At 47.0% G+C, this 15,246-nt stretch overlaps 1 protein-coding gene across 1 annotated transcript in view; it reads left to right on the top strand.

Moving 5' to 3' along the window:
* The window catches only part of LOC133493922 (protein piccolo-like), a 38,261-nt gene that overhangs the window by 740 nt on the left and 22,275 nt on the right, over window positions 1–15,246 (top strand). Inside the window, 8 exon segments of the mRNA XM_061807921.1 lie at window positions 429–583; window positions 1,358–1,391; window positions 1,535–1,618; window positions 3,067–3,224; window positions 6,854–7,856; window positions 7,933–8,452; window positions 8,455–8,924; window positions 12,990–13,184. Of these exon segments, the coding sequence (XP_061663905.1) occupies window positions 7,059–7,856; window positions 7,933–8,452; window positions 8,455–8,924; window positions 12,990–13,184 (1,983 nt within the window). The 5' untranslated portion in view covers window positions 429–583; window positions 1,358–1,391; window positions 1,535–1,618; window positions 3,067–3,224; window positions 6,854–7,058.

The following is a 15,246-nucleotide window of genomic DNA, read 5'->3' as shown; positions in this document are numbered from 1 at the left end:
TACGGACTACTCGTGCCTCCGACCAGTTGGTGGCGGTAGCGACTGTCAAAAGAACATGCCGTAGAGGACGACAACCTCTTTAGTTTTGCTGAAAATGTGTGCACGCTTCACTCCGAACTGTACTTTATTTCATGTTTGTTGTATCGGGCATAAATTAGATCATTTATGCTGTTTCATACAGGTATGATTTGGTGTGTTGCGCATGCGTGGCAAATCAGTAAAACCAACAAGTGGTGTAAGGCATTTCCTCCGAAGACAAAAATAGCCCCAAAACCTCACCACGGAAGTTATTGCTTAGTGTGTGACTTGGCCACGAGATTGTTCTTGCTTCCATGGCAACCGTCCTCGAGTGCTGCTTTCTGACAACAGCGAGCACCACATCGCATTAAAACCCTCACCAAATCCTCACCATGATTGTCTTTATAAAGGTGAATTCCTCCGTGGGGGGGTCTCCAATGTCCGGACATTATGAGCCGATATGCTGCCGGCCCCGTGACATCGCAAGAAGAAGAAGAAAAAATAATGAAAAATAAATAAGGGCATCACAATCTGGAAGTGATGCTCCTCATTAGGAGCCCTGCAGGTGAGTGGCAGATGTTGCCAAGGCAACCGATGGGGGGGGGGGTTAAGATGAAATTTCAGTCAAGCTACTCGAAACAAACTCCAAAAAGCGCAGAGACTTGCAATAAGGGGCAGAAATCTGAATTTCAGACCATTATTCATGGATGGATCCTAAAATTTAGCATTTTTTTTTTTCAGTAATATGAGATGATATAATAATATAAGCACCTCGGCAAGTTTTTAGCTTGGTTCACCAAGAAAATGACAAAACTGTTATTTAAAAAAGTCTTCAAAATGTCAATTTAATTCCTAAAATTGAATAATTTCAATTGTGGGGCCAATACGCTTTGGAATTTGTAACATACATTCCAAGATATTTTCTCCTCTATTATTGAATGTAAATGAATTGTTTTTTGATGTTGCTGTAATTTTAATTTTACATTTTCCATCAAATCTTAATTCACTCACTTGAATGTGCAATGGGAGAGAGAGAAAAACAGACACAATGCAATACTGCACATTGCATACAGTAACTGTAGTTGACAATCATCACCTCTAGGGGGCGCGACGACACTCCAATTGTTCTTCCGTCTGCTTGTGCATTGGAAAGCGTGGATGGATGAACGCATTACTCCATACATTTCTCGGAGAAGCAATTTTTGCGTGTGTGGTGTGTTTGTATTTTTGTCCCCGAGTCTTGTCAGCGTCACAGCGTTCAGACATTTTTTTCTTTTTTTGCACCCTCGCCGGCGTGTGACTCATCGGCGTCGACGTCCTGCGCGGGGACCCCCGGCAGCAACGCGATGACGCACCCGCAGTGGTGACAACAGGTAGCTGCCGTTAATAATTCATGAATTTTGAAGAGGGCGCGGGGCAAGGTGGGAGTGGGGGGGGGGAGGCTGTGTCACCCAACCACCCACCCACCCACCCACTCACTCACTCACTCACGACTTCTTTTGGTTTTATTTTGAAGAGCATCTTGGGGGGGATCAGCCGGTCAGATGGCAGCTCGTCATCCTCAGAGAGTCGATGTGGGAGAGGAGGACATGATGAACTGGTGAGATTCTTCAATAAAATGCCATAAATGTGCTAACAGAGGAAATGTGGCTTCATGTGACATGCGAAATACACACTTTTTTTGTATACTGTACTGAAGTTTAATTGTATTTTCCCAGTAGCAACAAGTCCAAAGCAACACTGTACGTCCGACCTTAAGAAACTATCCATCCATCCATTTTCTTTTCTGCTTATCCTCACGAGGGTCGCGGGGAGTGCCGGAGCCTATCCCAGCTGTCAACGGGCAGGAGGCGGGGTACACCCTGAACTGGTCACCAGCCAATCACAGGGCACATCGAGACTGACGACACTCGCACGCACAATCACACCTATGGGCAATTTAGAGTGTCCAATTGATGTTGCATGTTTTTGGGATGTGGGAGGAAACGGGAGTGCCCGGAGGAGACCCACGCAGGCACGGGGAGAACATGCAAACTCCACACAGGCGGGTCAGGGGTTGAACCCGGGGCCTCAGAACTGTGAAGCCAATGCTTTACGAGCTGATCCTCTGTGCCACCCCTCAAGAAACTACTTTTTTTTTTTTTTTATTTAAAAAAAAAAAAAAAAAAAAAAAAAAAAAAAACCTAAAACATGCTATTACTACCCAAAAATGAACTTAACTAGACTATTTTATTTCGCTCTCGTATTATTTTATATTTTTACTACTTGTGAGTGCGACTGTTGTCTGTCTCTATGTGCCCTGCGATTGGTTCAGTGTGTGCCCCGCCTCCTGCCCTTTGACAGCGGGGATAGGCTCCGGCACTCCCTGGGACCTTTGTGAGGATAAGCGGGTAAGAAAATGGATGGATGAATATTTTTACTGTAACTTTGAAATTTTTTCAATTTTAATTAGTCATTTTTAGTTCATTTTCAACATGGTTATTGTAATTATTTATGAATATTATCTTATTGTTTTCAATCCTACTACATTTTACCCATGAGCATTATATTTTTATAATCATTTGAGGGTTTTTTTTTTACATTTCATAATGTTTATTTGATTGTAACCAAATGTTAATTTAGTTTGATTTGCTCATTTCTATATATTCTTTTTAACGCATTTATTCATGTCCATTTGCACAAACTCAAAACATGAGTTGAAAACAAATATCCAAAGTTTTTTTTTTTTTTTTTTTTTTTTTTTAAATGATGGTTCAGCGATATTTGTCATATTGATAAGGCCTCGTGTGGAATCAGCAATTGCTGCCAGGCGAGCAAATAAATATGTAAACCTTGAGTGTATATCAAGATGACCCTCAGAAATGGAAGGAGTGCACAAGAAAAGAGATGAGAGGTGTGGACGGGCCTCAGAGGATAAAAGAGGATGAGTGACGCCTCTCAGTCCGACTTCCTGTTCACGTCTTTTTTTCTTACGGTCACGTGCCGCCGGTGACTTTAGCGCGTCAAGTTAAACCGGAAGCCTCCTTTCTAACGTGGCTTTATTTTTAGGGACAGAAACTGGCGGGCGACGACGAGGGCGGAATTAGCCGCTAATCGGGATGAGCGAGGCTGAGCCGGAACGCGGCGGGCATCGCGCTCGCACTCTCCCGGGAGTCGCTATCTGCGCACCGACCGCCACACGTACGCCAGCCTGGACGGAGTTCCAGGTATGCAACTTTAAGATTGTATTATTACATTACATTGTTTGGCAGGCTAATGAGTGTACATTATTACAAAAAAGGGTTATTTTCTTCTTTGTCTCCTTAAGGCTATTCAAATTTAATGAATAGTGTGCAGTTTGTGATATCTTGTTACTGGCGTCATGTTACATGAACATAAACACACACTCATATTGTGTCCAGTAGTCGTAGTTAGCTCGTAATATCATCCAGTTATGTATGTTTAGTTGACAAATTGTGCGAGCAGAAAGCTTGGCTAAAATGTTTTTTGTTTTTTTTATCATACAACACTTTTATTATTGTAATCCAGCTATCAGATTATTTTTGAATATACACTATTTGTAACAAATAATGCTATTTTGGTGGTCAAACAGAAACATAAAGAGCAATGTACTGCATATTTGGCCACCAGGGGGCAGTATGATATTTACATGCTGCTAGACACCGAAGACAGTCACAACAACTCAGTAAGTGCAATAATGTTAGTTGTCTTGGCAGAGGATGAAGAATGTACTCCTATGTTAGTCTGCAATTTTTGCTGCACCATTTGTGTTCAAATATCCATCGCTTACAGAACCGTATGATCAATGCTACTTTCGTTAACCCGTCTATGGCGTTTTGCAGCCCGCGTTGGCATTAAGATGGTGGATTTTTGAGTAAAGAAGTGTGGTTGATTTGAATGCAATTCTATTTGTTCTATGTTTACTTGGACTGTAACCCTCAACGGGGGCGCAGGCTACTAGTTAGCATGCCTAAAGGAAAGGTGTGTCCTGCCGTTTTATGCTATCATTGCTACACAAAATGGACTTTTTATTGGTTTTCTCTTACAGTCGATTCCCACCTTTAAGACAAAACAAATTAAACGCAGAGCAATAGAACTTGTATTTTTCTCATCCCTGGAAGTACACTAGTCAGCCGGTGCGGCCTCCCTTAGGGGTCTGAGGTTCTTGAGGGTGATGTGTTGCGTTCATGCATGCAGAACACGTGCAGCTACACACATCCACATCCACACACACACACACACGTGTGTCCTGCAGCTACACACATCCTCACACACACATGCAGCAAATCTTTCTTCCGTGTCGTGTCGCAACATATCCGCTTGACGCTCAGTCGAGCCGACGCTTTGTGTTGTCTTTGTGCTATAATCCTCCCGGGATGTGAAATATGATTTCGCCCGCATTGTTTTATGAATGCCCGTCTCCGTGTGATTCAAGGTATCTCATTTTCAGGGGAGACTGGGAATTTATCGAGATTGTGCCGCGCATAAATATATTTTTATCATCTGGAGCGGTGACACGTTCAATTGCCAAAAAAAAAAAAAAACAGGCCAAGTCGCTGAATTATCATTCATAATGTGAGTCATTCTCTACAGCTAGTGTATTATTATTATCTCTACTGTGGATATGCTGTCGCTTTTGACATTTTGCTTTATTGCACTTCAGCGGCTCTTATGATGTGATATCAGTTTTTTGCACACACACACTTGAGACTTTATACCGACTGCACCTAAACTATTTTTTTTTTTTGCATTGCCGTCCAATATTTGACATCCATAAACAATAATGGGCCTCGTTCTAGTGCATTTGCTCGGGTTATTTCCCCTTTAACGACACATTTTGCTCCACTGAAGAATGCAGTTCACCTGTCAGATGCCGCGCATGCGCAGTCAGCACGGGGGGGGGCACACCGTCAAGTTGACATGTTTCCAGGAAGAACACGGAAGTGGTTGTTGTCAACAATCGCAATCGAAATGCAATCGACTTTAAAAAGTAATCATTATGCCTTTTTAAAATAAACTTACGTTTTGCATTTAAAAAAGTATATATTTAGCCCGTAGAGTAACTATAAAATATACAGGAATGCGACATCACATGTTTTATTTCGAAATAACATCCGGATGTCGACTTCGGAGGTTGGAAAGGGAGTGAAACGGACGACCCACCCCCCAGTCACGGAGAGATGGTAGCTGGTGTTTCAAGCTGCAGAGATGCGCGACGTATCAGAAACCGCACGGCAGTGGCAAGGCAGGGAAAATAGCCTTTAAAACGGAGAAAATCCGTGTGCGATGCAAGCAGGCCGTTTCCGGAGCGCATTTCGGAACTAAAAGCCGCGGCGCCACGGGGGCTCGGGTCGCGGCGGCGCATCGATCCAAGACGGACTCGGGAGGGGTCGCATCATGGGGAACGAGGCGAGTCTAGAAGGAGGACCCGAAGGCCCGCTGCAGGGGCTACCCGAGGGGCTGGCACCCGACGGGGCCGGCGGCTTCGTGTGGGTCCCCGGGGGGGCTCCGGTGGACCTGGCGGAGCTGAGCGAAGAACAGCGGAAGCAGCTCGCCGCGGTGATGTCAAGGGCGCACGGGAGGCAGCCCGGGGGTGCCGCGGCTGCACGAAGGCAGGGCTACTCATCACTAATTATGCCTTTTTTTTTTTTTTTTTTTTTTTTTTGGTACACAAAAATATCCACACGAGCCAGGTGGACGAACGTGTTGTGGCTGAGCAGGCGTCAGATGACGCCCATTTTTGTGGTAATCCACCCTGGCGTGATCTCATTATTAAAGCCACTTTTCATCAACATCCGTGCACGCGAATGTATTAAAACGCCTCTTTATTATTTTATTTGAAACGATGCATTCGGCAGCCTGCGTTGAGCTGTGCGTCGATGCCGCTTTTTTTTTTTTTTTTTCTCCTGCACGGATGTCGGATGCACACGACACGCGTAAATACTTGCACAGGGCCGTTGAATAGAATAAAATCCGGATTGTTTATGTCATATCAAAGAGACACACCTCCAGTAATCCTGCCAAATTGGTCGAAATGCCTGCTGGGTAAAAAAAAAAAAAAAAAAAGGACAAAAATAGGAAAAAACATTTTTTCTTTCTTTCTATTTGAACATCACAAATGATAATACAAAATGGTCGCTTGAATCCACGACAATGTTGCCAAATAGACTCTCATCTGCTAATGAATTTTGCCAGATTGGATAAGAATGGTGTGTGGCTGAAAAGTAGGAGGGGCTTGGATGCTGCAAATGCCAACAAAATCCACGGAAAAAATGTCAATATTCCCCCTACCCTTCCCTAAAAACCGAACCCCTGATTATATGATATTTTAATTGGCTCTATTTGAGAAATATTAAAGAAAGTATATTGGCTGCCAATGGGGGATGGATAGGGTCCATCAATATTAATATGACTAAAAATAGAAGCAGAGTGTTAATGTCACCTCCCTCTCGGACTTCTGTCCAGTTCTCAGGGCCCGTCTGGTGGTCCCTGTCCACGGTGCTGAAAGGTGCATTGCAATGGATGGTAAACAATCCAGCTTCGCTAATCTTGGCCCGATACGTTGCATAATGGATACGACGAACGATTTGCTCCTCGCGCTGCACGGAAATTGGTTACCTCTCGCCTCCGAGCTAGCAAAAGCCGCCTCTTCATCTCTGTGATGTACACTCGGTGTCATTCAGCCGTGTTCACTCACTCGTTAGCGCAAGCCTGGGGCGATGGCATGCTTCAGATTCGTGTTGACACGGCCATTATCCTATATTATTGTTACGCGTCCCTGGCCGATGCCCCTTTTATTTATTGAGCCAACTTTTCTTTTTGTCTTCTTCCCCAGACCATCGGAATCTGGTGTCCAGCAGCGATCCCAGCAGTCAGGGGGCTCCAGAGGCCCCGCGGGCCTCAGTAAGAGTCGTACGGTCGACGCCTTCAACCAGAGTCCGCCCGGCAGGCCCGCCGCAGGACGCAGTCCCTCGTCCCTCAATCTTTTCGAATCCCGATTCCGGCAGGAGCCTAAAGAGACAGACAGCAAGTCGTCCGGGATGTTTGGCTCCAGCTTCCTAAGCGGGGCCAACCCTCTCAGTGCCATGTCATCCATGACCTCTTCTGTGTCCTCCTCCATATCGTCCATGGGGGACTCTGTCAACATCCCCAAGTTTGGGCTGTTTGGCGACGAGGATGACGCCGCTATGACTGATTCCAATCAGGGAGGAAAGCCACCTGGGAAGGGCCCTCAACAAGGACCAGGTCCAAAGACACCACAACAAGGGGGCCCCCAAAAGCAGGGACAAGGCCCTACTGGGCAGGGGCACAAACCCGGGCAAGGACAAGCAAGGCCAGGACTTAAATCAGCTCCAGGACCTCATGAACAAATTCCTAGGCAAGGACAGGGGCAGCCAGGACAAGGACAAGGACCTAGACCAGGTCAAGGACCACCGGGGCAGCACGGACCTAAACAACATCAAGGCCCACCAGGGCAACAGGGACCCAGACAAAGTCAAGGACCACCGGGGCAGCATGGACCTAGACAAGGTCAAGGCCCGATTGGACAGCAGTCACCAAGGCAAGGACAAGTTACATCCGGTCAAGGTGCTAAACCGCAGCCAAAAGAACCTGGCAAGCCTGGACCAAAACAGCAAGGACATCCAGGGCCCGGGGCTCATACCGGGGATGCTGCCAAGACTCAGCAGGGGACCGCGAAGCCCACAGTGGGGCTCTGTCCGCTGTGTAAGACCACCCCGTTGAATACTGGATCTGAGGGCCCGCCAAATTACCGTCAATGCACTGAGTGTAAGAACCAGGTCTGCAGCCTCTGTGGATTCAGTCCCCCAGACTCAGCAGTAAGATTTTGTTATTCTTGTTCAGTCATAGACATGCAGTATGTATCTTCTAACTAAGCCTCTCTCTAACTCACAGGGTAAAGAATGGCTGTGTCTGAATTGCCAGATGCAGCGAGCGATGGGGGGCACGGACCCCCCGGGCATGGCAAATCCCAAACAAGGTTCGGCCCCACCCTCGCCACAGAGACAGGCTTCCGGAAAGCCTGCCAAACTGCTCATCAAGCAGCAAAGCACCACAGACCAAGGCTTGACGCCCCCGACCACGCCGAGGCAGAAATCTCCGGGAGCTACCTCTCCAGGTCCGCTTTCCCCAGGCTCCTCTGTGGGAGGCTCTCCCAAGATAGATCCCAAGACCGGTCGCCCTATTCAGCAGAAGGCCAGCCCCCAGCAGTCGCCGGCTAAAGCCAAGCAGGAGTCCAGCTTCTTCGGTGGTTTGGGAGGTATCAGTTTTGGTGGCTTGACTGATTCAGCCAAGCCGGCCGCTGCGTCCTCGCAAGCTGCTGAGTCAGTCACCGGGAAACTGTTTGGCGGTTTCGGTGGATTGATGGACTCGTCCAAGCCTCAAGCACATGCGGCTCCGAAGCAGGAGGAGTCTGTCGCGGGAAGCTGTTCGGAGGGTTTGGAGGATTATCAGAGGCCGCAAAACCCCCTGCCGCCGCCTCGCAGATGTTCAGCTTCGGCTCGTCCCTTTTGAACTCGGCCACCAGTATCGTCACTGGTGAGGAAGGGAAAACGGCCGATTCTCTGCCGGGGTCGCCGCCGGACTCCCCGGCAGACTCCGGCCCCGGATCCCCGCCTGACTCTCCCTTCTCCGCTCCGGGCTCACCCCCCGATTCAGATTCCGCTCCCGACACTCCGACGGTGAAGTCGAAGAAATCCCCCAGGATCAAGGCTGTTGAGCGAGAACCTAGCTTGGATTTAGCATCCAAAACTAAGGAAAACTGTCCTCTGTGCAACGCAGAACTGAACGTAGGGACACCAGAAGCCCCAAACTACAGACTCTGCACCCAGTGTAAGAAGAGTGTGTGCAATCTGTGCGGCTTCAACCCCAGTCCTAATTTAGGAGAGGTAAGAAAGACTCGTACACAGAGCGAGCAAGCATTGATGAACGACGCTCTACTTTATTGGACACTCAACCCGTGAGACAAATGAGCCCCTTTTGAACGATCATCTCGCGTGACACCCGACCCTGAATCGGAATAATGTGTCCGTGTCTGCGTGCGTGGTTAAACGCAAGTGCCGTTGAGCTGGGCGGACGGTGACGCGGGAACCAAACGCCTTTTGACCCGCTTCTCTTCCGCGTTGGCTCGCTAAGACCAGATGGAATACCGTGGGAGAGCGTCAGTATGGGGAGGAATCGCAGGCCAAAAAGGGAGTGGGTTCGGTAGCATGCGATCCAAAAAAAAAAACAAACTGACGTTGGCTGTTTGCCGCATAGCAATGCTCCTTGTTGGAAGAGATGAAAACGCACACAAATGGCCGCTTGGGTAGTCTTCTTCACCTTTTGCGTATTGGTTGTTTAAAGCAGTCTAATGTTGGTCAGCTTATGCTAAACTGTGAAATGTATTTCAAGAAAATTCATCTTCATCTCAGCTTTGTCTTATAGGTGAAAAAACAAATCATTATTTGGAAATCTGAACCCAACCCTGCCTTAAAACCATACTTTGAAACCCTCATTTGACCTTTATTGGAAACAATATGCAGGCTTAACTAAAGTTGCAACACTAACCCTGACTTGAAACCCCAAAAGCAGGCTCCAAATCATATTTTCAAAGAGTTACGCTGGCTCAAAACGCAAATCCCGGAGTGAAACTCTTGTCTTGAGACCTGAATATGAGACACTAATTTTGAAGCCCTTTTTTCGTTTGTCAACAATTGACGCGCTTGCGACTTTGCTACCCGGAGATTTCGACAGTGCGTTCGTAATCTTCTGCGTATTCCTGAGAGCTTTCATCTGGAGCGAGCGTAGCTAAGTTGGGAATGACCTCCCGCAGCCAACGCGCCTCCGCCCTCGCAGGAAATCACCCCGCTCGTTCGCTCTCCTCCGTTAGCTTGATGGAACTACAAAGCATGGAGGTGTCCGCGTTTTCGACCTGAGTCAGCATAAATTCTCAGAAGGACGTTGAGTTCCCATTCAAGTTTAGCGCCACTCTTTTAATTGCAAATGTAACGAGGAGCCGAGCGCCGCGACCAGTCAGCTGAGCGCGGTGGCGGCGGAGGGGAAAGTAATTACGCCGGATGAAGGCGTAACTCTATCTAGGCCGCCACGTTCCCGCTCGGGATGAGTCACAAAAGAGGTGAAGCCGCGCTTGTTCTAATACATAAAATACACGCAGACTACGAATGCACCTGAGAAGCGCTCGGCGTCTTAACTGATGGGGTGGGGGTTGAACAATGGAGGGGTGCCACGTGGGCAGCTGTAGGCTTAATCCCGCTTTCCTAAAAGGATTTGAAGGCCAACAGGAATCCTGTTATTCCTATGGAGGCTTGATCCTCTAGTCAGGTGCGCCTAATCCCCATCAATAGCAGTTGTGGAACAAGGGAAAAGCACCGTCCTCCATTTCCCCATTTTTTTTATTTCCCGGTTTGATTCTACCTTCCCATCTTTAAGGTTATCCTGCGTTCTGTCACCTTCCTCAAACCCTCCCTCACCCGCCTCACGCTCTGCCTCCCGGCGCTCTCGTCACGTGTCCCGGAGGCCCAAAAGCGTGTAAAAATAGCCGGCGGCCACAAAAGCGTTCAAGTCGACGCGATCGCGGGTCAGCCAGACAAAATGGCCAAACATGCCCGCGTTCTCCTGGAGTGGCCCTTGCGCTAACGTGCGCATGTGAGGTTATTGATCTACGAAATGTATTTAGCGGCGAGAACCTTTTGGTGCAGGTGAAACAGAAGGGTAGTGACAAATTTTGGCACTGCTCACGTTTGCGGTGTTTACATCCTGACCGCGCCGCCCGCTCGCTTGGCCCTCCTCGAATTGCACTTCGCCGCGATGGCAGAGCTCCCAGATTGGAAGCAGTAAGTTTGTTGCACGGACGGGGACTGTCTGGCGCGCCATCCGTCGTGGGGGAAAAAAAAAAAAAAAAAATTGCGTTGGTGAGAAATAAAACGGTGCTTTGGCAAACACAGAAATTGCTCTTGTCTAATGTTCCTATTGGATTGAAAAATCTCTTCCCGTAGCTACCGGTAAAAGGGATGTGCGGGATTAAGAAATAGTTCTCGGGATTTATTGGGCTAATTGGAGATCTCAGTTATTGTATTTCATGGCATATCACCGGAGCAATGGTATGATAAAACTCCTTGAACCATTAAATGTTTACATGTTTGCTCAGGGCCAGATTCACTTTTCAGGGTCCAGGGCTTTAGCTGTTTAAAATGGAATGACAACATACTGTAACTTTAAAATTATTATTATTATTATTATTCAAAGCAGACATAACCACTGGGGCCTTCTTCTTCAGGAGGCTCGGGCAGGCTACGCAATTTCTGCCATTCTGTTGGACTCCGGTACTGGATGTTGACTCAGAAGGTGTTTTTTTTTGGTTTTTTTTTTTTTGGGGGGGGGGGGGGGGGGGTTCCAATTTTTTATTTTGCCCTCGGCTCGCCTCAGACCTCATCGCAAAGCAGAAGTCCTGGTGTGCAATTGTTACCATAATGTGAATATATTACATATTTCTTAAGGAGAGTCGGAACACTGTAAATAATCCACACAATGTAAGGAATTATTTTACCTCCGCTCCCTTTTTTCTGCGTGAATTCTGACTAAATTTTGAAATTGGAGGGTGGAGAGGCACGAGATCTGTGATCATTGATCAGAGATTGGACGCTTAAGTGGCGTGGAGGAGTGGAGATGTTAAGGGGGCTTGCAGGGTGCCAGGAAGGATATTGAGGGCAGCTGCATTTTTGCTTTTCTTCAGCAGTGTGCTCAGCAAACCATCTGACTCGTGAGTCAAAAAAGCCTGTGAGTCACGTCGATGGCACCTTTGGGCGGCGCAGGCTGCGACATCCGCTCAGGCGGAAATGGGAGAAATATCTGAGAGGGCCACGTCACGTGGAGTCTAAACACCATTAGATCCTCATGATCAACCTTTATTCAGGGCTAATAACTTGCCACTTACAGCGTTTTTAAACGCACTCCTTTTACACAACGTACGCATTAATCACATAGGAATTACATTAACTGCATGCCTTATCCATAAATTTGCTTCCTTTATCAACATTAAGATCTTTTTTGGCCCATGCGGTTTTCCCGCTGACAAATAATTCAGGCACTGACTTTAGCTAGATTGAGTGCTGAGATGCTGCAGGAAGGACAAAATAAAAATTGCACTGGCGGTGTTGAGGCGCAAGTTACTTCACGTTGATGCTGTAAAATGTTATGTTCCCTCTTAGCCCTCGTGGTTCTAAAACGAAAGGCCATCGATTTGCAAATTAACATCATAATCTCGAGTGTGTGGAGGCGCTCAAAGGTTGTCCTTTCGCCTCCGTTCCATCTGTTAATGATCACGAGATGTCTTTTCATTTCCTTTCATTCATTTCATTTCCACTTTCTTTCTCTTCAATCACATCCTCCCCGAGATCCCCGTCTTGCCTCTGTCTTGGTGCCAGCCTCTGTCTAAATTTAGACAGGTAAAACCCACACTGGATTTCGCGTCTTAATCAACAAGCTGAATCGACCTTCACCGTACTTTTGTTTTATTTCAGACGGCATAGAACTCTGCCCGACCTGATGCAGATCCGGGAAAATCGAATGTCTTGTAACGCTTCTTATCGGAGCTCTGGATGTGTCATTGCTGTCGTCACGAACTCCAGTGGGTGTTGTGGTCAATAGCCGTTCATGTGGGATGCTGGGAAAATGTCCTTGTAGGTTGAAAGATAGTGACTTTCCGTCTGATTCATTCTCGCCCCAGTGTCAAGAGAAAGCTGCAGAACGGCTCAGATTTGATCAATTTGCTCAGGTGTTGGACGAAGATAGCATCAGAGTCACATGCAGCTTTGCGTAAAAGTCAGGAAGATGTCAAGTGGCTTGGGTCTGATATGCTTTCAGACATGTCACAACGCTGCTCTAAAACGGACTCGTGTTTTACTGTGGAGAGCTCTCAACTAACATTTCATTTTTGTCCATTTTCATTGCAGAAAGAATGGGTTTGCCTCAACTGCCAGACGAAAAGAGCCAGTCAGCAAGATGAAATGGCTTCCCTGAAAAAGCCAACACCAACTCCAGCTCCCGCTCCCCCTTCCACCCCCACCCCTGCTGCTGTAGATAGCAAACCCACTGTATTAGAAGCAGCAGCAGCAGCAGATCAAACCCCACCCGTTCCCCAAGCCAAGGTAGCAGCAACACCTACACCAACATCACACAACCAGAATGAACCATATCCTGCTGGTGCTTCAGACCAATTCCCGACAGCCGTGTTCGTGTCTGAGCCGGTTGTTCATTCTCAAGAGAGCTCTGAGAGTTCTGTTGCCAATGTTGCTGAAATCCAAGAGCTGCAGCAAGACAGTCTTGTCGAAACAGTGCCGGAAATCGCAGCAAGTGAGCAGCTGCAGCGAAGCAGCTCAGATAGTACAAACCTGGTGACAGTGCCGCCTCGAGATGAGAATCAAGCACCGGGTGATATTGTCAGGCAACCAACCGAGGCAACGTCAATGCCTTGTGAAGAAGTCGTGGCGAACCTCCCTGAGGTTCAGCTGCCTAATACATGTTTTGATGAGATGCCCACCGAGATAGAAAAAGGCACTAATCACGCTGTTACTGAGAGTTCAGCCCTCTTATCAGAGAGCAAAATTAATTCAATAGAGCCCGAACCTGCTTTGGTCACACAGGAAATCATTCCTGAATTGGTTTCAGAAGTAGAATCCCGTGTAACGAAAGAATTAGAGAGTGAACTAGTTGATTCAACCGGGGCGCCAGCTCAGAATTTAACAGATGTGGTGGACAGCACTTTGAACACGGATAATACTCCAAAAACTCGAGCTGAAGGTGTCAGTCCGAAAAGTGAGGCTGGGATTGTAACAATTGAATCAACAGCAGAAGTGCTTACAATCAAAGAGGATGCTCCTCCTCCCTCTGTCGAAGTAATTAAAAATGTACCACCATTATCTGAAATTGAGGGCTCGAAACATGACAAGATGCACAATGAAATACAGTCAAAATGCGTAGAAGTGTCTGGCACATTAGTCTGTAATCAACCTGACTCAGCTTGTGAGCAGAAACGGCAGGCTGATTTATCGGAACGCAAACTTGTCGATAAAGAATTAGAAACTAGCGGTGAGGCAGAACTCGAGTCTTTTCCGAAAGACACATCTGGAGAAGACTCATCGAATCAGGAAATATCTGTGCAAGGTAGTAAAGAAAAATTAGCTAAGCTCGAAAAAACGAACGACATTTTTGCAGTGACAATTGTCAAAGAAAAAACTATTGAAAAGGACACGGTTGTTGAGATGAAGTGTGATAGCGCAGGATTTGAAGAAGGAACGGTTCATGAAAATATAATTTCCGAGGTGAAATCAGACACAATAAATCCCAATGAACGACAGGAAGCTCAGGAGGCAAAAGAGCAGAAACCTAAAAGTGAGACGGGTCTAGTTTCCGTACATTCTTCTGCCGAAATGGACAACATTTGTGCAACAGATAAAAGAGAATTGGAGAATCCAGAAAAAACAGTCAGTGCTGGTCATAGTGTAGTCACCCTTAAAGTGGCAGACCCAGAACAAATGATAAGACGCCTCCTGTTCACACGAGCTGTGTTCAAACAGTCTCCTTCCCGGAGAAGTCAACAGAGCTGTCAAAAAAGGAAGAGGAGCCACTTCCAGAGAATCTGTCTAAACAAAAAGATGTTGACAAAATGCTGGTTCCAGATTCTGACGAGCGAAAAAAGGTCCAAACCAAAGAACCTTTCCAGAGTCAGACACAAGTCAGCAATGACAAACTTGAGGATTTTGTCACCCCTGATGACACAGAATCCTGTTGTCAATTATGTGGTAGTCACGAGAACCCGCTTGACAAATTGACTGGGGAAATCGATTCCATCAGTGAGGGAGACTGCGTTGACTCGTTACCCAACTCGGGCAACGTCGAGGAATCTATTTCTGTATCGGAAGTCAGCATAGTCGGTGGCAAAGATGGCTCTGCTGAGTTTGATGAAGGGAGTAAAAGCACATCACAAAAGGACACGCAATCGGATGTTGAAAATGCCGACCCTTTTAGATTAGTAGCTTCAGCACCCGTAGCAGAACCCCAAATCCCAGGCTCTTTAGTTTGTGAGCAAAACACAGGCACGAAAGAAGACGCTGATCTGATGCAAAAACAGAAGGCCCCATCTAAGCATCAGGGCGAGCAGTATGATGAAGATATCATACCTGAGGTGACCACAGTGTTAATTACTCGTAG

The sequence above is a fragment of the Syngnathoides biaculeatus genome, chromosome 20, assembly GCF_019802595.1.
Source record: "Syngnathoides biaculeatus isolate LvHL_M chromosome 20, ASM1980259v1, whole genome shotgun sequence".
Classification (NCBI taxonomy): Eukaryota; Metazoa; Chordata; class Actinopteri; order Syngnathiformes; family Syngnathidae; genus Syngnathoides; species Syngnathoides biaculeatus.
The sequence above is the reverse complement of the archived record's forward strand: the minus strand, read 5'-3'. Positions and strand labels throughout refer to the sequence as shown.